This window comes from Tetrao urogallus (genome assembly GCF_951394365.1).
Source record: "Tetrao urogallus genome assembly, chromosome: 4".
Classification (NCBI taxonomy): Eukaryota; Metazoa; Chordata; class Aves; order Galliformes; family Phasianidae; genus Tetrao; species Tetrao urogallus.
In genome coordinates this window covers 68621469-68633888 of record NC_136817.1, presented here as the reverse complement: position 1 = coordinate 68633888, position 12420 = coordinate 68621469, and the positions used below count along the sequence as shown (strand labels likewise).

General features: G+C 54.4%; 3 protein-coding genes across 3 annotated transcripts; 2 read left to right on the top strand and 1 right to left on the bottom strand.

Moving 5' to 3' along the window:
- Window positions 1–2642: 2642 nt before the first annotated feature.
- Window positions 2643–4095, top strand: LOC306945990 (vasotocin-neurophysin VT; the record flags this gene model as incomplete). The annotated part of the gene is made up of 3 exons (XM_079534898.1): window positions 2643–2762; window positions 3116–3317; window positions 3932–4095. 3 exons carry the CDS (start codon window positions 2643–2645, stop codon window positions 4093–4095), a joined length of 486 nt encoding a protein of 161 aa, XP_079391024.1.
- A 2205-nt stretch (window positions 4096–6300) lies between these two features.
- Window positions 6301–7617, top strand: LOC306945331 (neurophysin 1-like; the record flags this gene model as incomplete). Its single annotated transcript, XM_079534052.1, has 3 exons — window positions 6301–6420; window positions 7164–7368; window positions 7568–7617. The coding sequence occupies 3 exons, from the start codon at window positions 6301–6303 to the stop codon at window positions 7615–7617; spliced, it is 375 nt and encodes a 124-aa protein (XP_079390178.1).
- Window positions 7618–8984: 1367 nt separating this feature from the next.
- Window positions 8985–12420, bottom strand: MRPS26 (mitochondrial ribosomal protein S26; the record flags this gene model as incomplete). The annotated part of the gene is made up of 5 exons (XM_079534766.1): window positions 8985–9116; window positions 9489–9612; window positions 10203–10340; window positions 11223–11685; window positions 12381–12420. 5 exons carry the CDS (start codon window positions 12418–12420, stop codon window positions 8985–8987), a joined length of 897 nt encoding a protein of 298 aa, XP_079390892.1.

Genomic DNA, 12420 nt, shown 5'->3' with positions numbered 1-12420 from the left:
AGGAGATGGACGCGTTCCCTCTGCTAGCGTGACTTGAAAGTGACTCTGGCACAGAGCAAAGGCTTCTCTAAGTTCCCTGCAGGCAGCTAACTGTGCTGCTTAATCACCTGAAAGCAGCCGTAACCACGTCGTTAGGAGCTCAGCGCTAACGAAGGGGCCTGCAGGAGCCTGGGGATGAAATGGAATGTGGCACAGCAGGGCTGGGGATGCAGAGAAAGGATCCCATGAGCTCAGGGAGCCCCGTAGTGTTGCAGGGCTTTGGGTAGCACTGCCCTGCAGGATGCTCCTGACCATCTCTGCCCCACGGCCCCATTGCCTGAGCCCTCCTGATGTCCCCCCACTGTGACCCCAATGTTTTCACCCCCCAAACACTCTTTTTGTGCTCTGCATCCATTCTCCCTCCCAGCTCCATCCCTCCCCGTCCTCCCCTTGATTTCAGTAAGTGATTCTGCGTTGTGGCTGCGGAGCCTCTGCAACTTGGAAAACATTTTATTAACCTTCCTTGACTTTAAAGAGCATAATTACATTTTAATCTCATATTCCCGCGTTATCATTCCAGACACAGAGTCATTTGAATGCAGCTCGTTCTGACTAATGTAATTTTACGATACAGTAATGAAGAGACAGAGCATGAGCACGAAACTCCCAATTTAGACGTGACATTTTGGGCTTCTTTAAAGAAAAGTTTTCCCATCCGAGTGCTTTCACATCCTCCCCGGCCCTGCAACGCCAGCGGGTTGGGCACCCGCTGTGAGCAGCACGGAGGGCCGGGCTGGGCAACGCTAACGATGTTGGTCATTAAGGTACAGCCTTAATGATTCATCACTGCCACTGCCCTCATCCCCGAGCTCTCAAATCCAGGACCAACACTCCCAGAGGGTGCATCCATCCCAGGCTGGGACTGGGATCGCCGACACCGTAAGCATCACCCCAAGCTGTGAGCCCACCCTTACCCTTCCGTGCCTCAGTTTCCCCTTTGCAACCCTATTTTTTTCTGTAGTTTTCTGCCCCTGTCCCTCATCTTTAGTGCAGATGATTTCAGGGGGTGCTTAAGGGCAGGAAATCATCCCAGCAGTGGAATCACAGCATCCCCACTGCCCGTCCCCATCCCTCCCACAGCCCCTCCTCACCGCCGCTGGGACCAGGACGGCGGATGCTCATTAGGCTCCTGATTCCCCTCTGCATATTAATTTCACGTCGTCGAGGTCGCCCTCAGCTTTGCTGGAGTGGGAACATGAGACCAGCAGGAATATTCATGGCGGGGGATGGCTGTCCCCTGAGCCGGGTTGCAGTGGGGGTCTTTGCATCACAGTGAGCCGTGGTCCAGCCCTGCTCCCAGTGCTACATCCCTCCCAGAGCTGCAATCTCCAAATTAGCATCCCTTCCCAACAGCAGCATCCTCCAACCCAGCATCACTTCGAAACTAACAACCCTCAAATCAAAATCCCCGCTAAACTGGCATCCTCCAAATTAACGTCCTCCAAAACAACATCTCTCCTCAAATCCTCATCCTCCAAATCAGTATCCTCCCTAAACCAGCATCCCTTCTCCACCAAAACCCCTCTCCAAACCAGAATCCTCCAAAATCACACCTCTCCCCAAATCCTCATCCTCCAAAACTGTTATCATCCCCAGAACAACATCCTCCAAAGTAGCATCCCTTCCCAAACCAGCATCCCTCTCTAAACTGACGTCCTCCAAACCAGCATCCCTCCCCAAATCCTCATCCTCCAAATCAATATCTCCCCCAAACCATCATCTTCCAAGCCCTCATCCTCCAAACTGGTATTCCTCTTCAAACCAGCATCCTCCAAACTGGTTCCTTCCTAAACCAGCATCCTCTGTACCAGCATCCCTCTCCAAAGCAGCATTCCTCCCTACACCAGTATCCTCCAAAGTAGCATCCCTTCCCAAACCAGCATCCTGCTCTAAACCAACATCCTCCAAACCAGCATCCCTCCCCAAATCGTCATCCTCCAAATCAATATCTTCCCCAAGCCAGCATCTTCCAAACCCTCATCGTCCAAACCGGCGTTCCTTTTCAAAGCAGTCTCCCCCAAACCAGCATCCCTCTCTAAACCCGTATCATCCAAAACCACATCTCACCCCCAATCCTCATCCTCCAAACTGGTACCTTCCTAAATCAGCACCCTCCAAAACAGCATCCCTCCCTAAACCACTATCCTCCAAACCACCATCCCTTCCCAAACCACCATCCCCCCTAAACTGATACCCTCCAAACCCACACCCCCAAAACCCTCTCTTGCCAATCCAGCTCCCTCCAAACTCTCAGCCCTTCCCAAACTCCCACAACCCTCCCTTTGTCCACACCAGGGGTCCATGCCCCCAGATTTCCTCCTGCTCAGGGGATTTGCTGTCCCTGAGCGCCGCCGCGTGCGCTTCAGCACTGAATCACCTCGATTACAGATTCGCTAGGATGCAATTTGGGAAAGAAAACAAGGGGGGGGGGGAGAAAAAAAAAAGACAACAGCCCGCCCTCCTTCTCCTTCTCCTCCCCCTGGGAAGGGGAGACAGCAGCATAAATAGGCACCAGCACAGCACAGTGCCAGACACACAGCGCAGCCAACGAACGGCAGGGCAGCTTTCCCCACACGCGTGGCATCGCTCTGGGCACACACAGCATGGCAGAGCCTTCGCTGCCCCTCTCCTTCCTCTGTCTCCTGGCTTTATCTTCCGCCTGCTACATCCAGAACTGCCCCCGGGGTGGCAAGAGGGCTTTGGGTGATACAGCCCTGCGGCAGGTATGGAGGCACGGGGGTAAATGGGGGCTGTGTGGGGTGTGGAAGGTGCCCAACAACTGCTGGGTGTTGGAACTTGCTGGGGGTTGTTGGCATCTGCTGGTTGGTGCCAATCAATCTTTGGGTTGGGAGACAGGGCCAAGAGCTTGGTCCCGAAGTGATGGCTGAGCTGGGGGTACAGGAGCATTTGTGGGGGGACAAAGGAGGACTCTAAGGGTGGCATCGGGACCAAGCCACTGCGTCGGATGGCAAAGGTGGGGACAGGCCAGGCGTCACTGTGCGATGTGCAGAAAACAGGTCTTATAGGGGGTCTGTGAGCTCAAGGATGGGCACTCAAACATGCTCTGTCCCTGCAGTGCCTCCCCTGTGGACCAGGGAACAGGGGTCGCTGCTTCGGACCCGGGATCTGCTGCGGTGCAGAGCTGGGCTGCTACCTGGGCACGGCAGAGACACGGCGCTGCGCCGAGGAGGACTATGTGCCTTCACCCTGCCAGGCTGGTGGGCAGCCCTGCGGCTCTGGAGGGCGCTGCGCTGCCAACGGTGTCTGCTGCAGTGCTGGTAAGGGGGGCTGGGGGGAGTTTTGGGGGTGATAATGCTCGGTGGTGGGAGATGGGGAGTGGGTGGAGCTGAGGTGGTTGGGGTGGGAAGCGTTAATGGGGACTGGGGTGGATTGAGGGGTTGCACAGAGTTGGTGAGTGCTCTGGTGCTTTGCAAGAGGATCAGCGTCTCTCCCCAAAGCAGCAGCATCCTCCAAACCAGCGTTCTCAAAAATCAGCATCCCCCAAATTAGCATTCACCTTCTGAACCAGCATCCTCCAAACGGAGGCACAGAGCTGCAGCGACGATGTCGCCAGCTTGGGACAGAGATGGAGCTCAGAGCTCCCTCCCACGTCTCCACTGTGAGACATCCCTCTGCTGGACACACAAACCACAAAAAAATCCCTGCTTCCTCATTAATGGGAGCAATAAAGCTGGAGTTTGGGCTTCTCTGATGGGAAACAGATGATCTTTAAGATCCTTCCACCCAACACAACTCAATCCAACTCAACCCAACCCAACCCAGTTCAACCCAACTCAACTCATCCAAACCCAACCCCACTCAACCCAACCCATTTTATGATTCTACGACCTGAAACCAATTGCTCCTAACTGTGATGCTTTCCCCACTGCAGACACATGTGCCATGGACGCCGTGTGCCTGGAGGAAGGCAGTGAACAGCCAGAAGAGGCAGAGGAGAAGAACCTGACGGTGCTGGATGGCACAGCTGGGGACCTACTGCTGAGGCTGATGCACCTGGCCAACAGGCAGCAGCAGGGCAAGCAGCCCGGCCTCTGAGCAGCTGGGATATCAGCAGGACCCGTTGTAAATAGCAGATCTAATAAAGTCCTCTTGCACTGTGCTGGCTTTGTCTGAGGTGTTGGGGATAAGGGGGGAGTGCTGAGCTCCAGGGTACATTGGGAGCTTGGGGATGGGCAGGATGGGGCCATGCAGGTGGGTGCCATGCCTTCCTCTGACTCCCTGAACCCATTTTCCCATTTCCACTGTTTTCCACCTTGGAGGCTCGGCCCCCATTCGACAGGATTTTGCTGAGCTGGTGCCCCCTGGTGCTAAAAGGGAAAAATTCCATCCAGAGCCACGATTTGAGGCCATCCATCCTCACCCCAGGATCCCACCAGCATGCATGGATTCCAACCTCCCTTTCACACTCTGTCCTCAGATTTGTGATGGGGATCTGCCTTTGGACGCCGTCACCTCCTTGCACTCTGGGGCTCTGTTGCCTTTGGGAAGTGAAGATTTGGTGTTCAGGTCCTGGCAGAGGTTCTGGGGCTTACACCTCGTACAGATCACATCTCACCCCTCTGTGAGACTTGTGGCTTTGGCCAGGTCCAACATCCTAAATGGGATAAAAAGAAGAAAAACCATCCCAAACTCCCCAACCCTGAAAACCAAACTTGCAAGCTTTGGGCTCCCAGTTTTACCCAACCACCTGTGTTATCCTCCCAAAATGCCCCAAACCCCTCAACGCTGCAAGCTTTGGGATCCCAGTTGAACACAATCACACGTATTATCCTCCCAAAATACCCCAAACACCAAAACCCCAACCCCTCAAAGCCACAAGCTTCGGGTTCCCAGCTGAACCAACCCCAGAAACTATCTTCCCAAAATACCTCAAACTCAAAAACCCAAACATCCCAAAGCCACAAGCTTCGGGTTCCCAGTTGAACCCGATCACACGTATGATCTTCCCCTGGCAGCAATACTACCAACGCTCACCAAACTGCATCATTCCCACATCATTCCCACAACACCCCCAAACCCGGGGCTATTTGGGCAGATGCTGCCTAAACTTCTTACCCTTTTGGGTTCCCTGTTCCAGGCTCCGTGTGGCGTTTTGGGGGCTGCGTCCCCAAAAGGAGCCACGTCCCTTGTTCCCATCATCCGCCTGTCCCCCTGGGCTGGCATCTGGCTGCTTTGTGGAGACAACTGGCCTTTATAATGTCCCCACAGGGAGGTGGCACCTTGGGGTAGTGGAGCTCCCATTGGCCCACATCACCCCGACACGGTGACCAGCCCCCATCCCACCCCATTAGTATGGAGCCCCGCGCTCCAGCTGCAGCCTCAGCCCGCTCCACATGACCCCACTAAGTGGCAGACCAGACACAGGGCACAGGGGATGGCAGAGGTGACAGCTCTGTGGCACTGGGCTCTGCATTCCCCAATTAAGCAGGCACTGGGAAGGACCGGGGTCACGGTCTCCATAGACGTAAGCCGTTGTCCAGAGCGAGTGGATTTATTCAAGTCAGGAAGCCCTTAATTGCAGTAACAAAGGCAGGGAGGTTCAGGCCTTGGAGGCTGGCTGTACTCATGCCATGTGTGTGGCTCCAGGGCAGAAGTTACAGGAGATTTGGGTTTTCAAGCATTTGCCAATGGGTAAATTGGGTATTTTTGAGAAGGTGGGATGGTCTAGGGAATGCTCAGTGATGTCTCCACGCTCTCAGATGGGACATGCATGCTGCTGAGCACCCCTAACACCAGGTAGAGACGGGCATGAATGACCAGGCACCACATATCACAACCCAAAGCTCTCCAGCTTTGCTTTTTTTCCTCCCACCAGAAGAGATTCAAATCCCAGCTGGCACAGAGTTTCACTTCAGCTCACCCCATTCACCCTGCTACCAGGAGGACACATCACCAAACTCCAACCCTACCCAACCCATGGGGTTTGGCCAAGCAGGACAAGGAGCCACAAAACCACAGCGTGGCCATCCAAGAAGGTTTCACCCCAAAAAAAAGCACCTGCAGCCCCTGTGCATCCCCTTACAGCGGTCAAAGCGAGCACTAAGCAAATCAGCATCACAGCACCGACCTCACGTCCTCGACCTCCAGTTATTAGCCGAGCCCTTTGGTGTGGAAAGCAACGCCTTGTGTTTTTAACAGGAAATCAATGACGACGGTGCTGGCGTGTATAATTAGCAGGGGGGGCCTATAAATACTGCTGCTGGCCAGGACGGGACCCAGAAGCATCCTGATCCTGCAGCCATGTCCTACAGGGCGCTCACCGTCTGCCTGCTGGGGCTCCTGGCTCTCTCCTCAGCTTGTTACATCCAGAACTGCCCCATCGGGGGCAAGCGTGCCGTGCCAGACATGGACATCAGGAAGGTAGGTCCCTGTGGGCTGGGTGGGCTGTGAGAGCACCTGCCACCCCTTCATCGGGCAGCTCTGAGCTTGCCAAACAGCAAGGTGAGGTGCACGGATGTTATAGGAACGGGGTTTCAGAGAGGGGGGAATCTTAAAGCAAAGCAGTTTGGGGATGGGGAGGCAAAAGGAAGCTGCAAAGGCAGCCAGAAGCAATACGCTGATGAAAACCCATTGCTTTTTCTCAATGCTGGGAAAAAAAACAATTCCAATGGGGCAGTGGCACCACTTTTATGTAGGATGTTAACTTCTGGAGGGTGAATTTGGTGCATGATCAGCCATTTGACTAAAGCCACGATCGTCATGGAATCATTCAGGTTGGAAAAGATCTCTAAGAGCACCAAGTCCAACCCCAGCACATCCCTCAGTGCCACATCTCCAGCTCTGGAACACCTCCAGGTTTGGGGATTTCAGCCCTCTCTGTGCCACCTGTGTCAATGCCTTTTCTTTTGAAGAATTCTTTCCTCATATCCAACCTGAACCTCCACTGGTGCAGTGTGAGGCCATTCCCTCTTATCCTACCACTGTTATCTGGGAGAAAAGATCAACGTCTTTTCATCACTCCTACATGAAAACAAACCCAGAGCCTTCCAGAGCAAACCACTGGGATGAGGACTGAGCTGAGAGCAAGATGAGGACAAGCACACTGGCAGAGGGCAGGGAGATCAGGCTCAATCCCTAACGCTGTTCCTCAATGCCCTGAGCAGTGCCTGCCCTGCGGCCCCAGGAACAAAGGCCACTGCTTTGGCCCCAACATCTGCTGTGGGGAGGAGCTGGGCTGCTACCTGGGCACCTCTGAAACCCTGCGGTGCCAGGAGGAGAACTTCCTGCCAACACCCTGTGAGTCTGGGAGGAAAGCCTGTGGCGAGGATGGGGCGAGCTGTGCAGCACCAGGAATCTGCTGCAGCAGTGGTGAGCAACGTGGAGAGACCAGGGGGGGGCCCTCACATCCACCCCAGGGCTGTGGTACAGAACAGGGAGGGGGAGGATGTTACTGAGGATGGACCTGTCGCTACTGCGGGGCACCAAGGCCAAGTTGTTTGATGTTACAGCACAGGGAGGGGGCTCTGAGGGCTGCTTGGTGCTCATTTCCTCTTCTCTTCCTGAGCAGAGGGCTGCGTGCTTGACTCATCCTGCAACCAAGAAATGCTGTTTGCATAGGAGGAAAAACCAGCAGGATCTGCTGTCCCATGGGCTGCACCAGCGCAGCACCCAGCACCATGATTCAGATTGAAGTGATGCTCTTAATTAGAAATAAAACTTGGAGAGAATTAAAAAAAGAAAGTATTCGTGTGTTTTTCTCCATCCTTGCCTGGTTCAGCTCTAGGATCCTACTGAGACGGTGCTGTTCAGAAGTCCTCTGTGATTTTCTTAATTCTGTTGTGCTAAAAGTCATCCTAGAATGACTTAGGTTGGAGGAGACCTCAAATCCATCTAGTTCCACTGGGTGGGCAGGCTGCACTCACCAGCTCAGGCTGCCCAGGGCCCCATCCAACCCAGCTCTGAGCACCTCCACTGATGTGGCACCCACAGCTCTCTGGGCAGCATTATCATCACTCTCTCACCACTCTCTGAGTAAAGAATTTCCTCCTATCTACCTCACATTTCCCCTCTTTTAGTTTAAAACCATTCCCCCTTATCCTATCACTATTACACCATGTAATTAAAAAAAGAAAAAATCAGTTTGCCTCCTGTTTATAAACTCCCTTCAAGTACCGAAAGGCAAGGGAGGGTTTAAAGGATGAACAGGAACAACAGGTCATTCCACCGTAGCAGAAAACACAGAAACAATGATTTATTTCACCTACCAACAAAAAACACAGCGTCTGTGTTTTCTACAAAACAATCCAGACCTTGTTTTCCATCAAAGGCATCCAGAGGGGCAGAAATGCAAACAGTGCTGGGGCCACTGGCACAAGAGGCCATGATGGGCTTGTGCCAGAAGCAGATGTAGTCACAGGGTTCCACAGAGGTAAGGGTGCAAAACCAGTCAGATACAATCTCCCTGCAATGTGTTACTGTGCAAGGCCCAGGTCCAACAGGTGTGCCTTTTTCTTGCACGTATTTAAGACCAATTGAGTGCAGAAAAACAAATCAGAAGGCCAAAGATAAAGGGAGAGTGAACAGAGATTGAGGTGCTTCAGCTGAGTGGAGGAGACAAAAGGATGAGATCTCTCCAGTGCAAAACCACTGAGGATTTGCCTTGGAGTCTGCTTTGCTCCACCTCACCTCCAAGCCAAGGGCAGTGGGGATCCAACAGAGGGAGGTGGAACTGCAGAGCAACGGGAGCAGAACACCAGCAGCTCCTCCTCCTCCTGCCTGCCTCACTGCAGGACTGAGGCAGAGTGCTGCTCTGCACCTCAAAATAACACCATTTCCCTCCTCTCCCCCTACCTCTGCAACAGCAGCACAGGAAGCAGGCTGTTTGTCCATCAATTCTGTGGCTGATTTGTGCATTAAAAGGAAGAACCCCGGCCTCCAGGTGGAGGCCAGGCCAGCACATCCCCTTCAGCCATGAGACAGAGCTGCTAGGACAGTGCGGTGCGCTTGACGATGCGTCCCTCTTTGTCAATGGCGAAGTTGTAGTTGCGAGGGTTGTCCAGGCACTCCTCAATCCGAGCCTCCAGGTTCTCAGGAGTGATGAAGGTTTTTGCTTCCTCCTGTAGGAAAGAGAGGAGTGTTGGCTGTTAGCACACACCACCAGAGAAAGCCCCAAGGGTCACCAGGATCTGCCTTTGGGCACATCGGCACCGCAGGAGGTTGCCAGCACCTCTGCACACACCGCTGCTGGCTGTGGGGCTCCTGCAGACGTGCCAACCTTACATCCCAGCAGTCAGTTTGAAAGACAGCACCGTAACTCCCTCACTTGTGATTATTCCTATCCCTGCTGTCTGAGCTCTCACTTAACCTCCGTCCTTTCCTCAAGCTCCAGGAAGGAGCCAACATTTCCCTTCCACAAAACGTGGGCCACCAGAGCATCACTCACACGGATGGTGGCAGCCATCTGCCCAGCATCCCCCAGCTTCTCTCACCTGCAGTTGCAGGACTTCTTTCTCTTTCTCCTTCAGAAAGGCCTCCATCACTTTGGCTTTGTTCTCCGCAGCCTGCAGCTTCTGCATCTTCTGTTCTTCCTCTTCTTTCCTAATTCTTTCTTCTCTGCCATTTGGGAAAGAAGAAAACTTATGTTAGGTACTTATGACCTGAGTGAGACACATCAATCCCTGGGGCACCATGCCTGCAGGACTGAGTGCAGCAGAAATGGAGGAGCAGACCAACAGGCTTCATCCCTTTAACCTCTGCCTGAATTCATCTGCTGACTGCTTTGACTTTCTGAGTGCACTTCCAATGCTTGACCAGGGGATGGCTCCATGGGAGCAGAATAGGAGTGAAAACAGAGAAATATCTCAGGTTAAAAATCAGGAAGAACTTCTTCTCAGAAAGAGTGGCAATGCATTGGCACAGCTGCCCAGGGAAGTTGTGAAATCACCGTTCCTGTAGGTGCTCAAGAACCACAGAGACATGGCACTGAGGGACATGGCCCGTGGCCACTGTGGGGATGGGTTGACAGTTAGACTTCATGATCTTAGAGTTTTTTTTTCTATGACAGTCACAGCACACCAGCGGCAAGCAGGGATGAACCACTCAGGTTTATTTTTACAAAAACATGGCCTGGTTATCTGGATGTTTTAGTTGGTTTTGAAGCACAACTTGAAGCAGCAGTTAGCACTGAGGCTGCCTGCCCTCACCTGCGTGCCCGCTGTCGTGCATTCTCAGCATCGTTCCAGGCCATCAGCAAACGGTGCTCCTCTGACAGTGCTGCTGAGTCCTCAGCATCCTTTTGTGCCTCATGCTTCCTCTGCACCACCTCGGACCTGAAGATGGAGCTGCCAAGGAGCAGGGCACTGAGCACAGCCCCACATTCAGCCCCCACACATTCAGCCCACATTCCCAGCGATGCTCAACATCCACCCCTCTGCCAGCCCAGTGTAACCCTTTAGCCAGTCCTCACATCACTTTCAAACTCCCCCCAGCTCTCCTCTGCCCCACTGCCACTCTGGACTCCCCCACACATCCCCTGCCCCAAAACAGCCCCATACCCAATCACATTGTGAATGACAGATGCACTGTAACTCCATATCCTGGCCTAAAACAGTTCCACAGTCCCAATCCCACTCTATACCTCCATACCCTAATCCTGTCCCAAAGTCACTCCAGAATCTCCCCAGTCCTCCTCTGCCCTTAAGATACCCTATTACCCACCCTTCAAATCCTCCTCCATCCAAACCATCCTGATCCCATCCTACAGCAGCCCTATACCCATTCCCTGCACCACATGCACCCTGCATCCACAAAACCCTCCCTTACCCCACCACAGTGACATACCCTGCCCCAAAACGGTCCCATCAACCTGATCCTGCCCCACAGCAGTCCCACAGCCAGACTAGAACCCTCCCCCTGCCCCACAGCAGCCTCATGCCACACCACAACCCCACTTTCCACCCCACAACAGCCCCATAGCCGCATCCGTGCCCCACAGCCACTCTGGACCACTCCCCAAATTATACCTTGCCCCAAAGCAGTGCTCATACCCACCACATGCCTTGACAGCAGCCCCAGCCCCACCGTCAGCCCGACTTTTGCCCCAAAACAGTCCCACAGCCGCCTCACAGAGACCCCCACAGTCGTCCCACACTCTCCCCAAAACTCCTCTGCCCCATAACAGCCCCACACCCGCCCACCCCACCCTCTCTCAGCCCCGCCGGTACCGGAGGGCACTGAGCACCAGGCGGTGCTGCCGGTATCGTTCGGTGACCACATAGAGCTCGGCGGGGTCGACAGGAGGAGGCACTTTCAGCCGCGACGCTTTAGATTTGGCGGGGGGATCGTGCCGCGATTTGCGGCCCCGACACGGCACCAACCACGGGCTCCAAGCAGGGACAGGCCCGGTGACAGCAGCGGGGAAGGAGCGCGGACCGCAATACCTCAGCGCCGCCAACATGGCGGCCAGCAGCAGGCCGGATGTGACGCGAACAAGGCGGGAGTAGCGGACCAATGAGAGGAGAGCGCGGAGCGAGGCACGATGGGAAATGTAGTGCGGCGTGGGGCTGCTCAATGCGGTTGGCGCAGGGCGGCCTCCAGAGGGCGCCACACTGCGGCCCGGAGGGTTGAGGGCATCGGCTGGAGCGGGCGGCACGGCGGGGTCGGGCAGGGCCGGAGTGCGGCGGGGACCTGCGGGTGGGGGGTTGTCCCGAGGGTAATAACCCAGAGTGTGAGGTAAAAAACCCCATGTGTGAGTGGTTGATGATCCTATGGAGGGGTAATCTGTGAGATAGTAGTCCCCTGTGTCAGGTAAATCCTGTGTGGAAGGGTGTGAAGTTATGAAGAGGTTTCATCCCATTTATGTGGGAATAATCCCATGTGGGGGTATAATCCTGTGTGAAAGGGCGTGATCTGTGTATGTGGGGGTAATTCTGGGGATGGGTGATCCCAGTGTGTGTGTGGAATGGGAAGAGTCTCAATGGGGATTGATATGAATGGGAATAATCCCATGGAGGGGGAGTGATATAATCCCAGAAGGGGAATAACCCTGAGGAAGGGGGAAACTGGGTGTGGGTAACGCCATGGGTGGGCAGGGAGGGGAAAGATGCAGGCTGGAATTATTCTGGGTTTGGGGGATAATCCCATAGGGTTGGAGGGGAATAAATGGGGGGATTCGTAACCCTGGCAGAAATAACCTGGGTGCGAGGGGGTAATCGGGAGGGGTAATCTGGAGAGCTGTAAATTTGGGGGTGGTCGTAGCAATAGGGGGGGAATAAACCAAAGGGGGGGTTATTGGAGGGAGGTGGTGAGAGCACTGAGGGGGCAATACGTGAGGACAGGGTTAGGGTTAGGGGATGATGTGGGAAAGGACGCAGGGTCCCTACCTGTGGGGCGCTGAGGTCCCTCTTGCCCCCTGGGTACCAT